This window comes from Eubalaena glacialis, chromosome 9 (assembly GCF_028564815.1).
Source record: "Eubalaena glacialis isolate mEubGla1 chromosome 9, mEubGla1.1.hap2.+ XY, whole genome shotgun sequence".
NCBI classification, from domain to species: domain Eukaryota; kingdom Metazoa; phylum Chordata; class Mammalia; order Artiodactyla; family Balaenidae; genus Eubalaena; species Eubalaena glacialis.
In genome coordinates, this window is record NC_083724.1 from 101220189 (window position 1) to 101242214 (window position 22026).

General features: G+C 37.4%; 1 protein-coding gene across 1 annotated transcript in view; it reads right to left on the reverse strand.

Annotated features, from left to right (window-relative positions):
• Positions 1-21536, reverse strand: part of LOC133098015 (zinc finger protein 420-like) — a 95365-nt gene extending 73829 nt beyond the window's left edge. The window contains 5 exon segments of the mRNA XM_061200635.1: positions 3782-5525; positions 10476-10568; positions 18004-18155; positions 20112-20170; positions 21404-21536. Coding sequence (XP_061056618.1) covers positions 3782-5525; positions 10476-10568; positions 18004-18151 — 1985 coding nt within the window. The 5' untranslated portion in view covers positions 18152-18155; positions 20112-20170; positions 21404-21536.
• Positions 21537-22026: the final 490 nt, after the last annotated feature.

Here is a 22026-nt window from a genome sequence, read left to right on the forward strand (position 1 = left end):
ATCTAAACTAAGAACAGCCAGAGTCTGAAATATGAATGCACTACTTTCCCCTTCCCCCACCCCACAGATCTTTGCTGTGGGCACGCTAATCTGAGCAAATTCAAACCAGCAAATGGGTTCCATCCCCCCATTTCAGAATTTTGCGTTTTTACCTCAGGAGGGACAGGACACTGAAATTTCTCATTTCTGCCAGCCCGGGGTTGTAGAAGCTACTTCTAACAGACATGGCAGTGAATATCCCCACCCAGACAGTACACATGGGATGAAAGCTGGTACATTATGTCAAGATTATTTGAGTCCAAGCCTAGCAGCATTATCAAAAATTGTGAAGACTGCTCTGGTTTCTACTCCAACATGTAAAAAAGTCGGAAACTGTCAGTCCCATCTTTACAACAATGAAGAAAATCTAACAAAGTGAACAACACTTCTAAGACAACTGAGGTCACTGGGAGAACAAATGCCCCAAGAAAGGTGAATACAGAGAAACACAGCTTGCCAAGAAGCTGCTAGAGCCAGAAACTGGTAGGTAAATATAATCAAACTGCTGGAGCTTGAGTATGGACTAGCTTGAGATTTAGAAACTCCCGTGAGCCTATTCTTAGGGGAAATGCCACACATTCATGAATTTTACCTCAAGGAGCCCCACCAAGTTCTCCTGATGACGGTCAGAGAAAAATCCCCTCGTGTTTCCAGCAGGGAGAGGGGGGAAGGAGCCTTTTTTAATATATCCAGAGCATTCTGTTCTGTGCCTGTTCTTAAGGAAAACTACTGTGAGTTAATCTAACTCATGTAGGGGAAGGAAAACACTCAACTCCAAGCCTCCCTGTTTCTCACACCTACGGGAAACAAGAAGCTGAGAAGCACTTGAGAAGGATACATCCCAGGGGCACAGGTCAAGTAAAAGACTGATATGTAATCATGGAATCATAGAATGCTTCCCCTGCCCCACAACTATCAACTCATCAACAGGATTCTTGCATAAAAGAGGATTACAGCTGAAAGAACTGCAAGATTTAGACTCTGAGGAGGAAATTCTAGGGAAACTCAAAGACAACCAAGAACAGAAAAACAAGCATATTAGTGGAAATTGATTTAGACACCTACAGGTATAGCAAACAGTGAACATGCAGTGAACATGCTAGCATAAATCTTACCAAGCTAAACATTAACCCTCCCACTGAAGTCCTATTTATCTTAGATTCTGTACCCAATAAATCATGTCTGCCTTTCTACAAAAAATTACAATGTATTGCAAGAGAAGAAAAAAACACAGTATGAAGAGACAAAGCAAGCAAGAGAACGAGACTTAGATATGACAGATTTTGGAATTATCAGACTGGAATTTTAAAATATGATTAATATGCTAAAACCTCTATTGCAAAAATGGACAACATGCAAGAACAAACGGACATTAGAAGAACAGAGATTAAAATTCTAGGAAAGAACCTAAGGGAAAAACTAGTAATTAAAAACAGTGCAGCAGAAATGAAAATACCTTTGAGGGGCTCCCAAGTAGCCTGGACACAGTAGAGGAACAGTAAATGAACTTCAAGATGGAAACATCAGAAATTGAAATGCAAGAGGAAAAAAAAGGAAGAAAAAAAAAGGACAAAATACCTACGGAATGTGAGAACAATTACAAAGGAAGGAACGTACATATAATTAGGATTCCAGAAGAAGAAAAAACAAACAAATTAGGGGAGTTCCCTGGTGGTCCAGTATTAGTACTCAGCACTTTCTGCTGTGGCCTGGGTTCAATCCCTGGTCAGGGAACTAAGATCCCGCAAGCCGCGTGGATCTTAACAAAAAATAAACAACAAAAAATAATGGCTGAGTTTTTCAAAATTAGTGACACACTCCCACCCCAGATCCAGGAAGCCAGAGAATACCGAGCCATATATAAATAAAAATATCTAGATATATCCTGTCCAAGCCTCCAGCATACAGAGTATTATTTGAAGGTTACTTGAATTACCTTTACGTGTATACTGTACTCTGGGGCAACCACTAAAGCTTTAAAAATTATAATTGATATGCCAAGAAGAAAGAAAATGCAATCATATAAAATACACAGTTAAAATTATACAAGGAAGAAAAAGAGAAGAATGAAAAAGTACAATGAATAGATAATATTTTAAAACATGGCAGATATATGTGAATTATCTAAATGTACCAATGAAAAAACAATCTCAGAGTGGATTAAAAAAAGACCCAAATATGCTACCTGTACAAAACCCCTGTGAATATAAAAAGAGATATATTAAAAGTAAAGGGATGAAGAAAAAAATGTCATACTAACACAAACCAAAAGAAAACTAGAGTAGCTTTATTACTTTCAGACAAAGCCGACTTTAAGAAAGGAAAATTATCAGGAATAAAGAGGAGCATTACATAATGACAAAGGGGTAGAGCCAAGAAGGAGATATAACAATCCTTAAGAGTGTGTGCCTAAAAACAGATCATCCAAATTGGTGAGGCAAGAACTGATAACAATTATAGTCTGAGATTTCAACAAACTTCCATTTGTACTTCATGGATTCATCAGTCAAAACAAGGACATAGCAGAACGGAGCAGCACCATCAGTCAATGGGATCTAATCAACATTTATAGAATACTTTATTCTACAACAGCAGAATACACATTTTAAAGCTCAGATGGCACTTTGAGATAGGAAACAGTTGGGGTCAGAAAGCACAATTCAACAAATTTAAGAGCAGAAATCAAACAAAGTATTTTCTCATATGACAAGACAATGAAGCTAGTCATTAATAAATCATGGCTATAAATATCAAAATATCTGCAGATTGAACAACACATTTCTAAATAACGTGTGGGTCAAAAAACTCCCAGATAATTTTAAAATATTTTGAACTAAAGGAGAATGAAAATACAACTTCTTTTTCTGTTTACAGTGTAAATATTGAGTACCACTGTTCACAGCAACTCCTCGATTGAATCAGATTTGTTCTCCAAACAACTGTGCTTATGACTTTTGCATAATGAATCTAATATTCACACTAAATGCACTGCTGACCTTGAGACAATAAAAGTCTTGCAGAAAACATTGTTTGGCTTCTTTCCTGAAGAGGCAATTCAGTAACAATGGTCTTCCTTATATACACTGACCAGAAGACAGTAGGAAAAAATAGGAACATATGTATTTTAACTAACCAAATGTACCCTCTAACATATTTACATGATGATAGTTTTTGCATAAAAAGTGCATAATTCCCACAACCCTCATGTTGGATTCCAGTACAATTAAATTGAAGGTGGTCTTTGGGGAGAAAAGTTTTCCTTATCCATTTCCTTCACAGGCATTTTTTCCTGTGTAAATTTCTAACACCTACTGAGTAGTCTGGCGGAAAGACTGTTCATAAGTGATTAATTTCAAGGATTTACCTCTTGTGTGAGTCCTCTAATGTCCAATGAGGGCTGAAATCTGGTTGAAACACTATCCATACACAATACACATGAGGGATTTCTCTGTGAGTTTTGTTGATTGGTGGTTGATCTCTCAAAGGGAAAATTTCCACGTTTATTATATTCATTGATCTTCCCCTGAGTTCTCTGATGCTGCACTTCCAGTCAAAGTTTCCCCATATCCATTACATTCATAGGGTTTCTCCCACGTGGGGACTGTCTGACGTACTCTGAGGTTGTTTGTAGATGAAAACATTCCCACATTCATTAATAATAGGATTTCTCCCCAGTGTGAGCTCTCTGAAGTGTTTAGGACTGGCATTTGGCTAAAAGCTTTCTCACATTCAACCTATTCACAGGGTTTCTCCCGTGTGAATTCTATGATGCAGAGGTAGATGAGAATTTCTCTTGAAGGATTTTCCACCCTTGTTACACTCCTAAGGTTTCTGTCCTGTGTGAATTCTCTGATGCCGAGTGAAGTGAAACTTCCTAGAGAGAGATACTTCACATGTATTACATTCATAGGGTTTCTCTCACGTGTGGACCCTCTGATGTAACCTGAGGTTGACTTTATAGGTGAAAACTTTCTGACATTCATTACATCCATAGGGTTTCTCCCCAGTATGAATTCTCTGATGTCTATTTAGTAATGACTTCCAGTTAAAAGCCTTCCCACATTGAATACATTCATAGGGTTTCTCCCCTGTATGATTTCTCTGATGCTCAATGAGGTTAGACTTTCTATAGAAGGACTTTCCACAGTTGTTACACTCATAGGGTTTCTCCCCTGTGTGACTTCTCTGATGCTCAGTGAGGTTAGTCTTTCTATAGAAGGACTTTCCACATTTGTTACACTCATAGGGTTTCTCCCCTGTGTGACTTCTCTGATGCTCAGTGAGGTAAGACTTTGTATAGAAGGATTTTCCACATTTGTTACACTCATAGGGTTTCTCCCCTGTGTGACTTCTCTGATGCAGAATGAGGTAAGACTTTCTATAGAAGGATTTCCCACATCTGTTACACTCATAGGGTTTCTCCCCAGTGTGAATTCTGTGATGCTCAGTGAGGTAACTCTTTCTATGGAAGGATTTTCCACATTTATTACAATCATAGGGTTTCTCCCCTGTGTGACTTCTCTGATGATCACTGAGGTAACTTTTTCTATTGAAGGATTTTCCACATTTATTACACTCGTAGGGTTTTTCCCCCGTGTGAGTACGCTGATGTATTTTTAGGGATGACTTATGTCTAAAAGTTTTCCCACATTTATTACAGTCATAGGCTTTCTCCCCTGTGTGAATTCTCTGATGCACAATGAGGTATGACTTCCTACAGACAGATTTTCCACACTCACCACATTCATAGCGTTTCGCCCCTGTGTGACGTCTCTGATGTTTTCTGAGGTATGATATGTGGGTAAAAGCTTTCCCACATTCAGTACATTCATGGCGTTTCTCCCCTGTGTGACTTTTCTGATGCTCAGTGAGGTGAGAATTTCTATAGAAGGCTTTTCCACATTTACTACACTCATAGGGTTTCTCCCCTGTGTGAGTTCTCTGATGTCTTTTTAGGGTTGATTTATGGCCATAAGCTTTCCCACATTCAATACATTCATAGGGTTTCTCCCCTATGCAACTTCTCTGATGTTCTCTGAGGTATGACATGTGGGTAAAAGTCTTCTCACATTCATTGAATGCATAAGGTCTCTCCCCACTATGAGTTCTCTGATGTCCAATGAGGTATGACTTCCTAGAGAAGGATTTTCCACATTCTTCATAGGGTTTCACACTCATTTGAGTTCTCTGATGTACAGTAAAGGTAGTCTGAGGGTATAAGGTTTGCCAAAATATGGTATCATCACAGAAGCTCCTCTTTGTGTCAAGTTTCTGGGACATGGTAAGGGCTGCATTAGGGCTTAAGTTACTTCCAATTTCAAAGGGCTTTATTTCTGAGTGAGTGCTCTGATGTTCTCTGCAGTGTGACTTCTGGCTGAAAGTTTTCTCACCTGTGTCTGTATTCTGAAGTTGAGTAAAAAAGTCTTGCTGCAAATGTTTTCCTTGATTTGCCAGGCTTTTCTCTAAGAGGTTATCAAGTTTGCAGTCTTATAAAATAAAGAAAATAAAAATGCCTTATAAGCCTTAAAACACATTTCTTACAGGATGCAGCCTTTATATATATGTCCTATATTGTATTTGACTCTTTGGTTTCTAGCCACCACATCTTCCTAAAATAAATAAATTCCAAATGTATGTTTCCTATACTCCTTGAGAAAAAAGGACACCAAAATTATGATGATTATCTCTATATAGCTGGCATTTTAAAAATAAGGAAATGAACAGTAAATAGCTAATAGAGGACTCTCAAAAGTGATTCACTCAGGCAACCGGAAATGAGACACTGGGATGACTGATTATAAGCAATAAGTAGAAATACAAGAAAAATCAGTCAGTAAGGGTTTTCAAACAATATATCAGAGAAGGGATTGGATTGAGAAAGAATATCAATGGCTAGGTCCTTATACTTCCAACTAAAGATTACGATGGTAGGAACTTACTAGTCTACAAGCTTCCAGCTGGAGTTCCCTCTTTTCTATTCTACATATCAACACTGAAATAAATTCATAATTGCACTGATTTTCTTCTGATTAAAGAAACAATTCTATAGCTCAAGCTCAAATCCTCCTGGAGTTATTCACAGAATTACAAATGTACAAGAAGTGTAAAACTGATGAGAGGTAAAACCATATATTGACCTGGAATGAATTCACTTCTGTATGCTGGCTCTGATGCCTTAGTTTATTATATCAGTGTTGGTCAACAACAAACTTCTCTTGAATATCAAGTCACAAGTTTCCCCCTTCATTATGATCACTCACTCTCCTGAAACTAGTTTTTTTTGTTTTGTTTTGTTTTGTTTTTGTTTTTTGCCACACAGCACTACATGCAGGATCTTAGTTCCCTGACCAGGGGTCAAACCCGTGCCCCCTGCAGTCTTAACCATTGGACCACCAGAGAATTCCCCCTAAAACTAGTCTTAACCAGGACTAATCTCTATGTAAGCATTCCATCTACTTCTGAATATACAGTTTCTATTAACTGAGATCCTTTAATATCACGTTTCAACCTGTTTCCAAAAGCCTATTTAGAAATGTACATTTTATTCATTTCTCATAAAAGTTTCTTTCATATATTTGACTGCTCTTACCTAGGCTATTTTCACTTTCTACATAAAATGCCAGTCCTATGCTAAAACCTAAGATGGCACTGAACATACTGCTCTAAATACCACAGATAAAAAGAGTTAAGTGGCATCATTTTGGAAAACAACCTTTTTTACCAACTTCAGGCACATGAGATATTCTAGCTATCATTCCACAACTCCACGATATTTTCCAATCTAGCCTGGCCAGGCTATTTGTCTCCCATCAGTGGTTCCTTAACAACAATAATATTTTTCATTTTCAACAATTATCTTCTACCCACATCCTTTCTCTACATAACCCTACATCCCAACTTAAGGACTAACGATTAATCTAGATATTTTTTGAGGCAATGCTATTCTCTAAACTTGACCAAGAAAATACCTTCTAAGAGGTTCCCACCAGTAATTTATACTCTCACAATACATGCTGCCTATACCATTTACCTTAATAATGAATACCCGGAGAGCACACATGCACATTGAGGCACACATTTTTAAGCAAATTACCATCACTCAATCAGGATGCATCTTAAAATTTATGGCATGTCCACAGTTTTTTAGCTATCCCTAAAATAATGGCTTGTCTCTCAACTGATACCATTTTAGATCCTATAAAATATATTTCATGCAACTCTGTGCTCCTAAATCTGAACAGAACTCTCATTCTGTGATTATTTTTGCACCCCTCTGTGATATAAAATAAATCAGTAGTCTTTAAAAATGCAGTATGCTTCAGAGCTACCCAGACCACTCTTGGTTACACTGGCTCAGGTTCAATGCCAATATACAGGATGATTCAGAAGTCAAAGAAATTTGACTGGTGCGTCAATAAACATGAAATACCTCTCACCTACCTGGCTCTATTGTCAACCCCAATGTAACTGTACAATATTAATTATATATTACATCCTAGAGGAGGGAGGAATAGGGAATATTCTTTTTTGGTGCATTACAATACACCAAATTATTTATACACACACATTAGTTTTACATATATCTTAATTTGTGTATGTGTGTATGTTTTAACATTCTTATTCCAAATAATGAGGCACTATTCAGTTTATTATGCTTCTGACCATTATTTGTATGGCATTTTTCTACCTATAAACATTTTCTGCTTGATTTCATATGCACAATTTTCATTTTAGATTCATAGACCATGATTGCCCTACAGTGTACAATGTTCCATTTTATTACTACATCATGATTTAGTTTTAAGTTCACTTGTGAATAAGTATTGAGGTTCTTTGCAGATTTGGGCTTTTTATAAATGTTGTATGAAGAAAGTCTTATTTTTGTCTCCCAGTGAAAAAGTGTAGGAAACTCTAGAAGATAAACCTGGGAGTGAAACTGGTGAGTCATGGGGAACAGGTATGTTAAACTTTTTTTTTTTTTTTAAATATTTATTTATTTGGCTGTGCCAGGTCTTAGTTGCGGCATGCGAGATCTTTGTTGCAGCGTGTGGGATCTTCAGTTGTGGCATGCGGGATCTTTTGTTGTGGCATGTGAACTCTTAGTTGTGGCATGTGGGACCTAGTTCCCTGATCAGGGATTGAACCCAGGCCCCCTGCATTGGGAGCACGGAGTCTTAGCCACTAAACCACCAGGGAAGTCCCAGGCATGTTAAACTTTAAAGAAAATGCTAATCTGTCTTCCCAAAGACTTACACCAATTAATTCTGCTACATGCCTTGTAGATGCTTCCTTGCATGATATCCTCATACTCTTGGAATCATAAGACCTCTTCATGTTTGAGAATTGAGTGCATATAAAATCATACTATATGAGATCCAATCTGAATTTGTACTTCCCACATTACCAAAATTGAGCACTTTTTCTCATAAATTCCATTTATTCCTTTCTTTGAGAAATGCCTGTTTATGGACTTTGACTCTTTTTTTTAATGGGTTGCTTGACTTTTTACTCACAATTTCAGTAGTTTAATACTTAACATACATTTGAGTCCCAAGTTTTTGTCTCAAGTGCTGAATCAGTGAATAAAATATTTTAAATATCTGCTCTCAGAGAGCTCATATTCCAGTGGAAAGAGACAGACAGAAAACAAAATACCTGACAATTGTATATTAGGTGATGAGTGGTTTGGAGAAAAATAAAACAGAAGAAAGGACAGGGGTGACATTTTAAATATAATAGTCACAGAAGGCCATACTAAGAAGATACTTGTCTTGAGATCTGAATTCTTTATCTGTTATAGAAACAAATCCTTTCTGAAGTACATTTGTAACAAATATCATCTCTCACTGTCTGATTTGTCTCCTCACGTTTATAAAAATGTGAAATTTAGCATAAATATACATACAACTATTCTGTCCATTATAATAATACCACAGAGTGACCACCCACGGAACTATCATCCTCATCAAGAAATAGAATATGACTGGATCAGGGAAACTTCAGGACTTTCTTAAGCGCAAGTTTCTGCATCATTACAGGTCACATCACTCATAAAATTTAGAGTAATTATTTGCTCTCATTTCTGTACTGTTTTACAACTCTCTTTTAGAAGCCTTAAGAATTTGGACGTTTAGAAAAAAATATATCCAATATGTGGAGGAGGAAGATGTAACAAAAGCAATGAGATGTAATCCTGATGTTTTTCTCATTGTGAAAAACTAGGAACCAAAATATATACTTTTAAAATCAAGTAAGAGTCATATTTGATATTCAAAAGCTAAAAATTAAGAGATTATAACAGAAACTAAAGTTGGGTATTAAAATATGGGACAGAAGAGAAAATAAGCATTTTAGTTTCATAACTGGTTTCATATCAGGTGATTATTAGATACTGTCTAATTAAATAGATGATTAAGCCATTACATGAGATTATAATTTTTTTTGTGGCCACACCGCATGGCATGTGGGACCTTTGTTCACTGATGAGGGACTGAACCCATGCCCCCTACAGTGGAAGCACGGAGTCTTAACCACTAGACTGCCAGTGAAGTCCTGAGATTACAATTTTTAAGGTCACTTAAGCCAAAGTACAACTTAACTAAATTACTGGGAGAAAAATACACTTATTTTAAAAAGCAAAGGAAATAGGCCTATTATTGAAAAGAGTTTCTGTAACATTATACGTAAGTTTGCATTATAGAAGTAACAGACAGTCAATCAATATGAATGGGCTAAGGTCAACTACTAAAAGAAAATGCTATTAGACTGTATCAGAGACATACCTAAAATTAATTTGGAAAATTAGAAATAAAAAATTGTAAATTAAGTAAACATTTAAAAATAATTCAGGACTCACTGATCTTAGTTAAGGTTAAATTCAATTTTTCAAAGTTAAATTCAAGGTTTAGCATAATGCCAAACAAAATCTCATGAGTATTATTTTGAAATTTGATCAGCTCATTATTAAAACATGCTATAAAGGTGCTATAATCAATATGAAATGGTACTAGGGAAGAGATAATTAAACAGGCTAGAGAAACAATAGAGAAACCAGGAGCAAACACATTTACTGACTCTTGATTTCTATCTAAGGTAGCAGTGCATAAAACTGAAGAAAATTACCCACATGAAAGATCAGTAAATTTTATGTTTGAATGGAAGTGCTTATAGCATTCATATTTAAAGTTACCATCTATGTAGGTGGATTTCTAGCTTCCATTTTACTGTCTGCAAAGTGAGAACATCAACGTGCTTATATTTTATCCCTTTTCTTACACACTCCCTTACTACATCATATTAGGTCTACTCTTTCTAAACTTCAAGATATAAGTCCTCAAAAAGGGAAGCATTTAAACAATTTCCTGGTGTCCACCTCTAAGTGACCACTTTGGATCCTATTTCCCCTGGAGACCTGTCTACTATACTCAATAACTCACCTGCATGGCTCTTGCTTAGAATCTCTTCCTCTAACAACAATGGATCGTCTTGCTCCAACTTGACGATTACATCTGGTTTTGTTAAACAATACCCTGCAAATGGGAAATAATTTAGGATTTGGATCAGCTACATTGGCTTTAATGCATATGAATGTGAAGGAAGGAATAGTTCTAGGGAGTAGCATAGTTATGGTGCTCATTTGACCTTTCCTTTGGAGAGGAAACTACAATGTTGTTTTTTCTGAATCTAAAAAGAAATTGATCTCCTTAAACCCCTGAATCATAAGGATACATAACATTGAGTCTACATGTGCAGAGGTTTACATAAGGCTCTGCATAGGAACTTCCAGTCATGGCCATGATGGTGTAAGAGGAATAATTCTACATGCCAAACAAATGGAAACCATACAAAAATCAATGAAATAATGACCTTTAGGCATTACACACTGGACAATGGCACTGGAAGACAAGGATCTCTGAGAGGAGGGAAAGAAATAGAATTTCTAGGTTATGGTACAGGAAGAAGACACCGAATCACAGCCTGCTGATCTCAGTAACTACAGAAAGCAATGTTGGGAGTTCAGGAAAGCCAAAACAATCAGAATTTCTGGAGTAAAAAATTTCAGAGGAAAGAGGTACACTGAGAAAGAAGCAGGAAGTTCTAACAGAAAGGTCACCTTGAGTAAAATTTGTACATTCATATAAGAAAACTTCCAACAGTGGAGGAAAAGAACCCAAATGCAATAGGTGGAAAAATTCCCAAAGCGTAAACACAGACAGGATATTTAGAAAGAGTGGAAAGATCTTCTAATACATAAGGAATACATGAGGTATTAGACACTCTGTTCACGAGAGTATTACTGTCCCACTACTGTGATCAAATTAGTCCTAAAGAATGTTCTAGACCTGAAATAACAAGCAAACATTGAATTAATTTAATCTGCTTAATTACAAGCCAGCACTTAATGGATTAAAATTACTCCCAAGTCATTTACTACTCCCCCCCAGGAATGCCCCCAAGTCATTTACTACTCCCCCCCAGGAATGCCCCAAAGTATTTAAACAAACACAAGACAATCTAGCAGCCAACAGTGTAAAATTCACAGTATGCAGCACACTATCAATAGAGACCAAGTATGAAAAGAAGGAAAACACGATTCACGACAAGGAGACAAGTCAATCAATGGGACAGAAGAAGAAATGTAACCTGAGATTAAATTAGCCTCCAAGGACGTTAAAACTGCTATTATTAATACACTCCACATGTTAATGAAGATAGAGAAAACAGGAACATGGTGAGAAAACAAAGTTATAAAAAAAGGTCACAAATTGGAAGTAAAGGCAGGAAAATATATCACCTGGGGGAAAAAACACTGAAAGACTCCAAAAGATTTTGTGATATGGATTACCAATATTTACAATAGAAATAAAAACTGACACAGATCTCTTTAATAAGACATCTAGGTTCTCCCGTGCTCCTGCTCTATTCGTTCTATCATGTCTAGCCACACAGTTACTTGAAAACTCCATTGTTTACTTGTGAATGGTGAAAAAGGCTAATATCTTAGTGTCATTATCACAATTTTTGACCTCAAAGGCACTCTGAAACATCACTGGCCTCCTAGGTCAAAGGACTATATGGTCTCAATAGACCTGCCACATTCAGTGCCTCCAAGAATTCCTCATAAATTTCAATGGGCACCCGGCCAACTGAGCACTCTACTAAGTTGTTGTTCTGGGATGACATATGAGAGATTGCACTTCTAACCAATTCCAAGATGATTCAAAAGTCTTTAATATTAGAATAGCAGACATTTCTGTTCCCCTTTGATTTATTCTAAACGGCAGCTTAAAAAAAAGTCAACATGCCCAAACATAAGATCTTCAAACTGTTCACACTTATCTTACACATTCAGTGTATCATTCACCTTATCAACTTTCTCAGCTAAAAAAAGGACCCAAAATTAAATATTAAGTTTCAATAGCCCCCAAATCAAATGAGGCTCCTCTTCTCTCCCCAAACCAGTTATTTGGAATTTTGAACGAACTCAAACAGAACTCAGAGCGCTAGTACATATCAAAAAATATAATGCTGTTTTAAGACAAACAAATAAATAAATAAAACCCACCGCCAGCTGACCTGATCTAAAAGAAACGTTAAAATAAGTCATTTAGATTTAAAAAAATGATACAAAGTGTAAATTTGAATCTACACAAAGAAATACAGAGAACTGTAAACGGACGATATGTAAATAAAATATTGTTCTCATTTTAAAAACATATTGAAGTGAAAATAACACTATAAGAAGATAACAATGCATTATGGGGATTACCAGATATATAGAAATAAAATGAATAACAACAATAACACAAAGGGTGAAAGAAAGTGAAAATATTCTGTTGTAATATTCTTATGACATAGTTGAAGTAACAAGTATTACTTGAAGGTAGACTGATACTTCAGAGATGTATATTTAGCAACCACTAGAAAACAAAAAGTACATTTCATAGAAGCCAAAAGTGGGTAAAAGAGATTCATTAAAAATAAGCACAAGAAATTCCCTGGCAGTCCAGTGGTTAAGACTCTGCGCTTCCACTGCAGGGGACGTGGGTTTGGTCCCTGGTAGGGGAACTAAGATCCCGCATGCCATGTGGTGTGGCCAAAAATTAAAAAACAAAAAGCACAGAGAAGCCAGGGAAAAGGAAAAAAAAAAATAAAGACAGAAAAAAATAGAAGGTATCAACAACAAAGATAACATTAAATATAAGTGATGTGAACATTTCCCTAAAACACAAAAATTGTCAGAGTGGATAAAAATCAAGACAACCTTGCTGTCTCTTAGAAACCGACTGTGAATATAAAGACAAAGATAGGTTAGAAATAAAAGGACAGAGAAAAGTATATATCATACGAAGCACACAATAAGCAAATGAAAGTCTGACTGACTATACAGTACCAAACAAAATTCAGAGAAAGAAAGATTACCAGGGATATCAATAAAAACTGCAAATCGCTAAAAGGGAAAATTCACCAAGAGGATATAACAATTCTAAGTGGTTTACTACTTAAAAACAGAGTTTCAAAATGCATGAAGCAAATCCTATTAAAAAGGAAAGAAGATACAAATAAATTAGACTTGGATACTCACATTCCTTTCTCAATATTTAATAGAACAAGTAGATAAGATATTAAAAGGATATAGAAGCTTTAAGCAATACAATCAGCCCACTGGAACTAATCCCTATCTAGAAAAAATACCCTTTTCAGTCACATATGGAACATTCCCCAGGATCATATGTTAGGCCCTAAGACAAATTTCAGTACCTTTAATAAGATTGAATCATGCATGAAATATTATCCAGAGTAACACACAAACAAAAAAGGATATAAAAATTATAACAGTAAGAAATTATGAAACAAATATTTAGAAAGTAAACAAATTCTACAAAACCAATGGATCAAACAGGAAATTACCAGGCATTTAAAAAAATATCTTGGATTAAATGAAAATAAAAACACAACATCAAAACTTGTGTGATGCAACTAAAGTAGTTTTCAAAGGAAAATATAGTGCCTTATGCTTACATTAAAAAAGCAAAACCAAGTCTCAATTCATGAGCTTAAATTTTATCATAAAACAGTAAAGAAAGGAAGGGCAAGGTAAACCAAATCAGTATAGAAAACCCTGAGGATTCCAAAAATAAACAAACCTCCAAAAGCTAATAACCAGGTTCAACAAGGTTGCAGAATACAAGGTAAATATGCAAAACTCAGTTGTATTTCCATGCACTAGCAATGAACAAGCCTAAAATGAAAAATAAAAACAATTTCATTTAAAATAGCATCAAAAAGAATACAACACTTAAAATAACTTTAACAAAAGTATAAAATTTGACCACTTAAATCTACAGAATATCATTACAATAAATTTTAAAAGTCCTAAATAAATAGAAAGACAGATAATCTCAATGTTCATGGATCAGAAGAGTTAATGTTGTCAAGATGGCAATACTCCAGAAATTGAGCTACAGATTCAATGGAACCACTAACAAAATCACACCTCCATTCTTTTACAGAAATTGACAAAGAAAAAAACTGGAGAGCTCACACTTTTCAATTACTCTGTTTACAGAAAACACTACTGTTTCTCATTTATATTACTGTCTCTACTCACAGAATACTTCTGTATTCTCAATATTACTTCACTGCTGGTCACTGAGTGTGTAGAGGTTTTTCCCACTACCAAGCAACTCTGCAACACCAGCAAGGTGTCCTACATTCAATTCAGTTCTGACATATCCACTTGGAGTTTGCATCAGATCCCACAGGCTAGGGGTTGAGTCCACAAGACTGCCTCTCCTCACACTTCAGATGTCAATTACAAGCCCAGGTTACTACCTGTGCTACTGACCAACTAGCTATAAATGGGAGGTTCCCACATCCTCGTCCTCAGGTTTAATTTGCTAGAATGGCTCACAGAACTCAGGAAAACAGTTTGCTTACTATTAATAGATTGCCAGGTTTATTACAAAGCATACAACTCAGAAACAGCCAGACAAAAAAGCTGCATAAGGCAAAGCTTCCATGCCCTGTCCAGGAGCATCAACCTCCCACCACCTACAAGTGTTCACCAACAACAAAGCTCTCTGAACCCCACAGTTCAGAAATTTTTATGGAGACTTGATTATACAGGAATAATTATTATTAGTAATTAAGTCAACCTCCAGCCCTGCCCCCTCCCTCCCTGCAGGTCAGGGGGTGGGTCTGAAAGTCCCAACCCTCTAGTCACTTGATTGGCATTCTTGGCAACAAGCCTATATCCTCAGGGGGTTTCCAAAAGTCACCTCAGTAACATGAACTCAGGCATGGTTGAAAGGGGCTCATTATGAGTAAGACATCTCGATCTCCTGTATCACTTAAGAAATTGCCAGGGTTTTAGAACTCTGTGCCAGGAACAGGGATGAAGACCAAATGTATCTTTCTTATTATAAATCACAATATCATACTATACTATTAAGGTAGTACTGGTGTAAGAATAGACATATTAAGAATAAAAACAGAGAACAATGGAGAATTGAGAGGCCAGAAATAAACCCTTAAATTTATGGACAGTGGTTTCACCAGGAGTAGATTTCATCTCAAGAAACCACTTTCTTTGCTTCTTCAAGAAGCAACTCCTCATCCATTAAATTTTTATCATGTGATTGAAGCAATTCAAACATATCTTCAGATTTTACTTCTAATTCTAATTGTTTCTGCCACCACATCTGCAGTTACTTCCTTCACTGAAAATTTGAAACTGTCAAAGTCATCCATAAGGGTTGGAATCGACTTCTTCCAAACTCCTGTTCCGGTTGATATTGTGACTTTTTCCCAAGAATCACAAATGTTCTTAATGGCATCTAGAATGGTCAATCCTTTCCAGAAGGTTCTCAATTGACTTTGCCCATATCTATAGAGGAATCACTATCTATGGCAGCCATAGCTTTACACAATATATTTTTTAAATAATAAGACTTGAAAGTCAAAACAACTCAACACATGGGCTGCAGAATGGATGTTGTGTTAGCAAGCATAAATATACTAATCACATTGTACATCTCCATCAGAGTTCTTGAGTGACCAGGTGCATAATCAATGAGCATGTTCTGAAAGGAATCTTTTTTCTGAGCAGTAGGTCTAACAACAGGCTTAAAATACTCAGTAAATCATGTTGTCAACATATGTGCTGTCATCCAGGCTTTGCTGTTCCATTTACAGAGCACAGGCAAAAGAGATTCAGCATAATTCCTAAAGGCCCTAGAATTTCCAGAATGGTAAATGAGCATTGGCTTCAACTTAAAGTCACCAGCTGCATTAGTCCCTAACAAGAGAGTCAGTCTGGGCTTTGAAGCTAGGCATTGACTTCTTCTCTCTACCTTTGAAAGTCCTAGATGGCATCTTCTTCCAATGGAAGAGTATTTCATCTACATTGAAACTCTGTTGTGTAGTGTAGCCACTTTCATTAATCATCTTAGCTAGATCTTCTGGATAACTTGCTGCATCTTTTTCAACAGCACTTGCTGATCCCCCTTGAACATTCATCTTAAGAGAGAGGGCTTCTTTCCTTAACCCCCATGAACGAAACTATACTAGATTCAACCTCTTCTTCTGCAGCTTCCTCGCCTCCCTCAGCCTCCACGGAATTGAAGAGAGTTAGGGCTGTGCCCTGGATTAGTATTTGGCTTAAGGGAATGTTGTGGCTGGTTTGACCTTTTATCCAGGACACTAAAATGTTCTCCATATCAGCAATTGGGCTGTTTCACTTTCTTATCATTCATGTGTTCACTGGAGTTAGCACTTTTATTTTCCTTCAAGAACTTTTCCATTGCATTCACAACTTAGCTGACTGTTTGGTGCAAGGGGCCTAGCTTTCAGCTGATCTCGGCTTTCAAGGTGCCTTCTTCACCAATAATTTCTAGCTTTTAGTTTTAAGTAAGAGACATGCAACTCTTCCTTTCACTTGAACACTTACAGGCCACTGTAGGATTATTAATTGGCCTAATTTCAATATTATTGTGTCTCAGGGAATAGGGAGGCCTGAAGAGAGGGAGAGCGATGGGGGAATGGCCAGTTAGTGGAGCAGTGTGAACACACACAATATTTATCAATTAAGTTTGCCATCTCATATGGGTGCAATTCATGATGCCCCAAAACAATTACAATATAACATCAAAGATCACAGATCACCATAACAAATAAAATAATGAAAGAGTTTGAAACGTTATGAGAATTACCAAAACATGACACAGAGACAAAGGTGACCAAATGCTGTTCGAAAACTGGGAGCAATAAATGTGGTCAGACCCAAGGGGTTGCCACAGACTTTCCATTTGTAAAAAACGTAACATCTGGGAAGCCTAATAAAGTGAAGCACAATAAAACCAGGTATCCTTATAGGTACAAATACTTGCCGTGAGACCCAGAAAACCACAACTAGAGTCTTTACACAAGGGAATGAAAACATGGACTTAAATATTTATAACACCTTTACTTATGATAGCTCCAAACTGATAAGGACCTCAATGTCTTATGAACAACTGAAAATACATGGCATAGAACAAAACACTACTCATCAATAAAAAGAATAAATACAGATACACACAACAAACATCCATGAATCTCAAAAGAACTAAGCTAAATGAAAGAAGCCATACAAAAAAATAGTACACAACCTTGTATGTGAAATTTCAAAAAAGGCAAATGTATTGAAATAGAAAGTGGATCAATAATTATCAGAAAATGGGTGGGAAGAGAGGACTGACTGAGAAAGTCAGTGGAAAATTTTCACGTGATAGAAATAATCTGTATCATGATTTTACTGGTACAGCTGTACACATTTTTCAAAATTCACTCAATTATAAACAGAAACTTGCTGAATTGTCTTTTCTGTTAATTATACCTCAATATAGGTGTTTTTTTTTAAAAAAAGAAGCAGCAGAAAATCACATGCACTCTAGGCAGAGTCGCATGATAAAGTAGGCTCACCCGATGAGACAAGGTGGCTGTAGTTCTCCAGCATCACATCTCTGTACAGGGTCCTCTGAGCAGAGCTCATACACTGCCACTCCTCCAGGGTAAACTCCACAGTCACATCCCTGAATGACACTGATGTCTGTGAAAGCACATTTCTCATCAATCTGAAGAATTCAAAATTAGGTGATATGGAAAATACCTTTGGAACTAATTCCTATCAAGTTTATGGTTAAAAATGTAAGACAAAAACTGAAAATCTTTTCATATTATGAAAAATATCTGACAGTATACTCTTTATGTCCTAGGGAAGCAGGCATTTTCATATATTTGGCTCTGCCTTCAAAATCCATTCAAAATTTGATCACTTCAAAGTACAGCTGCTAACATCATCATTTCTTGAAAGGATTACTGAAAGAGCCTGCTAACTCTTCTGTTTCCACCACTGTCTCACTAGAGTCCATTCTCAGAGTTATATTTTAAATTATAAGTCAGGTGATGCCCTTTCTCACCTCAAAATTCTCTAAAAAACCTAGTAAACAGAGATAAATATTGAATTCATAGATTAGGAGGTTCAATATGGTGGAGGTATCCGTTCTCCACAAAGAGATCTATAGATTCAATGAAATCACAATTAAAAGCTTACCAGGTTCTTTTAGATTCACAACCTAATTCTAATATTTATGTAAAAAGGCAAACATCCTAGAATATGCAAACCATTTTGAAAAACAATAAAGTTGGAGAGCTGATATTACTTGATTTCAAGACATACCATACAGCCACCTCTAGATAGTATGTGATATTAACAAAAGTGAAACACACAGATCAAAAGAAGAGAAAGTCTAAAAATGATATATACAAACATATGTGCACACACACATTTCTTTAATTTAGGTGTCTGGGCAATTCAATGGAGAAAGTATATTCTGACAAAAAATCACGCAAGACTAAAAAACTCCATTAGAAAAAAATAATAACAATAACCTTGATTCATTCTTTGAACCACAAAAAATAATTCAAAATGATCACAGACCTCAATGAGTCTGCTTTCTGCTTAGATTTTAGAGTCAGAGGAACGTATCACCTATCTAAAAAAAGAAACTGACAGCTGGTGTACTGAAGTGGGAACCAACAAAATGGTTGAGTGTATGCTCCCTCAACTCAGTATTTAGAATACACTACCTGTACAAATTTCCAACCCATCCTCAGACTCTGAAATTCTAGATTTATGACAGGGCCAACCAGCAACACATTTGGTTGCTTTCTGATCAGCATTCCCTGTATTAAGTAAAAAATTTAAATATATGAAAACCGAAATTATAGATATAACAAAACAGATATAAGAGAATACAATCAACAAGGTTATGAAATACATTTAAAAACAGATAAAAATGTACAATTTTCTCTGAAAATGTAGTAATTAAAAAAATAGAAAACCAGACTAGATCTGTGATTGTTTAAATAAAGTGATTCAATAATCTACATCTACACAAAAAAGCAGATGTACTCAGAAAGCCCAATTTTAGAGGTAAGTTTAAGGAACTATATAGCAGGTGATTTTCTCATATGAAATAGAGAGAGAGAGAGAGAGAAAGAGAGGAAGGGGGATAGGAGAAAGGAAAGGGGAAGGGAGGGTAGGGGAGAAGAGAAAAGAGCAGGAAAGTGCCCTGAAAAGACTAGTACAACCGAGATACCACAGTTGGTCAGGTGTACAAGAAAACAAAATTATAGGCTAATCTAGTTTGTCAATACAGGAATAAAAATTCAAATATGATATTAGCAAAAAGATGTCAGTTACAAATTTAAAAACAAAAACAAAAAAACACACCCATGAGCAAATAGGGTCTACACAGGAATTCAAGAGTAAGTTAACATTCTAAAATCCACTTAAGCTACATCTAATATTTGTAGATTAAAGAAAACAAGGTATACCTTTACTCCAAAAGATACAAAAAGGTGTTCAATATAATTCAGTGTAGATTCACGACTCAAGTAAAATCTTAAACTGATTATAAAAGAGAAATAACTTACACTGATAAAGGATGTGTAACACAAGCTGAGAGCAATCTGAAATCAAGTTATATCTATCACAGCACAAAGTAGCTGATGAATAAAGAACTCACCTCAGATATGTTCATTTTCGGTAGGTTTTGGGAGAGTGTAGAGGACGGTGAAGATTCAGCTGGGGGGACAGAAAGAGGAAAGGGTTAGGACACCTGGCCTGCCTTATAGTTCCTACATTCACCTCCCAATCGCCTCAGCAGCCTAGCCTAGGGGCAGCCTCTGTACAGCTTCCCCTTAGACCTTGAAAGGGGAGGGAAAGACACAGTGGAAGCACCACTTATCCATTTTCCAGTTTGAAATGATCACGGCCTTAAACCTACCACTTCTCATTTTGTAAAAACAATTCTGTCTATTGATTTAAAGTGATTTAAACAATACAAACAGAAACCTAACAACAGATGACTGAAGTACACCAAAGGATGACACTATTTCATAAAAATTAACAGTAGAAAAAGAGACACAGACTGTATTCTTTATCGATTTTCCCAGCAAAATTGTTTACCCCTTGAGTTACAGAATCCACAAAAACCCCAGTAGAAAGGATGGGGTGCTTTAAGGCAATTTAAATAAAAATATTGAAGTGGGCTGCACTTTCTCAAAAGGGACTCTTGATAAGTTTCTTTTGATGACTGAACGGTATGAATGACTTTTCGACTCCTGGCTCTATCACAATCTGGGTGAGCCTGGAGAAGTCACCGGCCCTCTCAAACTCAGGACCACCTCACCAACCTGAGACTCAAATTTGCTTTTTGCTTAATGTGTGTTTAATGCAGATGCTCATACCGTTATCACGAGATAATTGGGAGGCTTATGTAAACCACCCAATTAAAAGAACAAAGTGTCTTCTAAGTACAACAGCTATTATCACTTTTTCGGCGGTTAGTACCTGGCACTTGGCTCTTTTTCCAAATGACACCACATCGGATTCTCAGAACAACGCCATGAAGCAGGCATTATTCATAGCCTCCTCTGCAGACCTGACTCGTCCCCAGGTTACTTCTCCCGACCACAGTACAGGTGACACGGCTGTAACTGACCGGGTCTCTCCCGCTCCAGAGCAGGGCTGCCCAGCACACCCTCCGCCCGCGCTTTCTGGCCCGCTCACGGCCAGCGTGACCACCGCGCTTTCCCTCCCACTGTCCGCCCCGGCGTCCCCCCGTCAGATGCAGGCGGGGCCGGGCATTCCGTACCCACACGCACCGTCCCCGCTGCTAACGGGTCTCAGCTCCACCTGCCCCCGAGACCACAAGGCCCGAACCGGGATCGCCCCACCCACCTTCCCAGGGCCGAGATCCAGGCCAGACCCGGGCACTGCGGTCCCGCCTGGGCCGGAGGGCGGCCCGAGACGTACCACTTCCGCCCCCGCCACAAGAACGCGGCTCTCAGCAAAGCTCCAGGCCACGCGAAGTCCCCGTCCCGGCTGCGCAGTTCCCGCACCTGCGACCCCAACAGAGACGCTCCACAATCTTCCCTTCTCCCGACCTGTGAACGCAAAAGGGAAGAGGCGGGGCCTAAGTTGCACATGCGCAGAGGGAGCCCCTAGAGACCAGGAGGAAGGTGGAGGGGAGAGACTACATTTCCATTCGCTCTCTGCGCGCTCCCTGAGCTGACTTTGAACAGAGCAATCGGTTTCCTGCCGCAGGGTAGAAATATGGGAGAAATGCTTGTCCAAGGGTCCTCGGTGCCCAGAGACCCTGGATCGGGTGTGTCTCCACACTGTGGGTCTTAGGCCATCTTCATACCTGGCGTATGTGGAGGTTCAAGGGCAAAACTGGGAAAGCTCATGGCCGAAATCAGATTGTCCAAATTGCTAAATCCTTATAGTCTTGAGAAAATATCCTCCTAATGGAATAGAATTTTCTGTCTGTGCATTAGTTAACCTACTTGCCATCATGTGGGCTTCCTTTGTAAAGGACAAATAGCGTATTTTTTCCAAAGTGAGTTAACCAGTTTATTCATAATGGAACAGATATC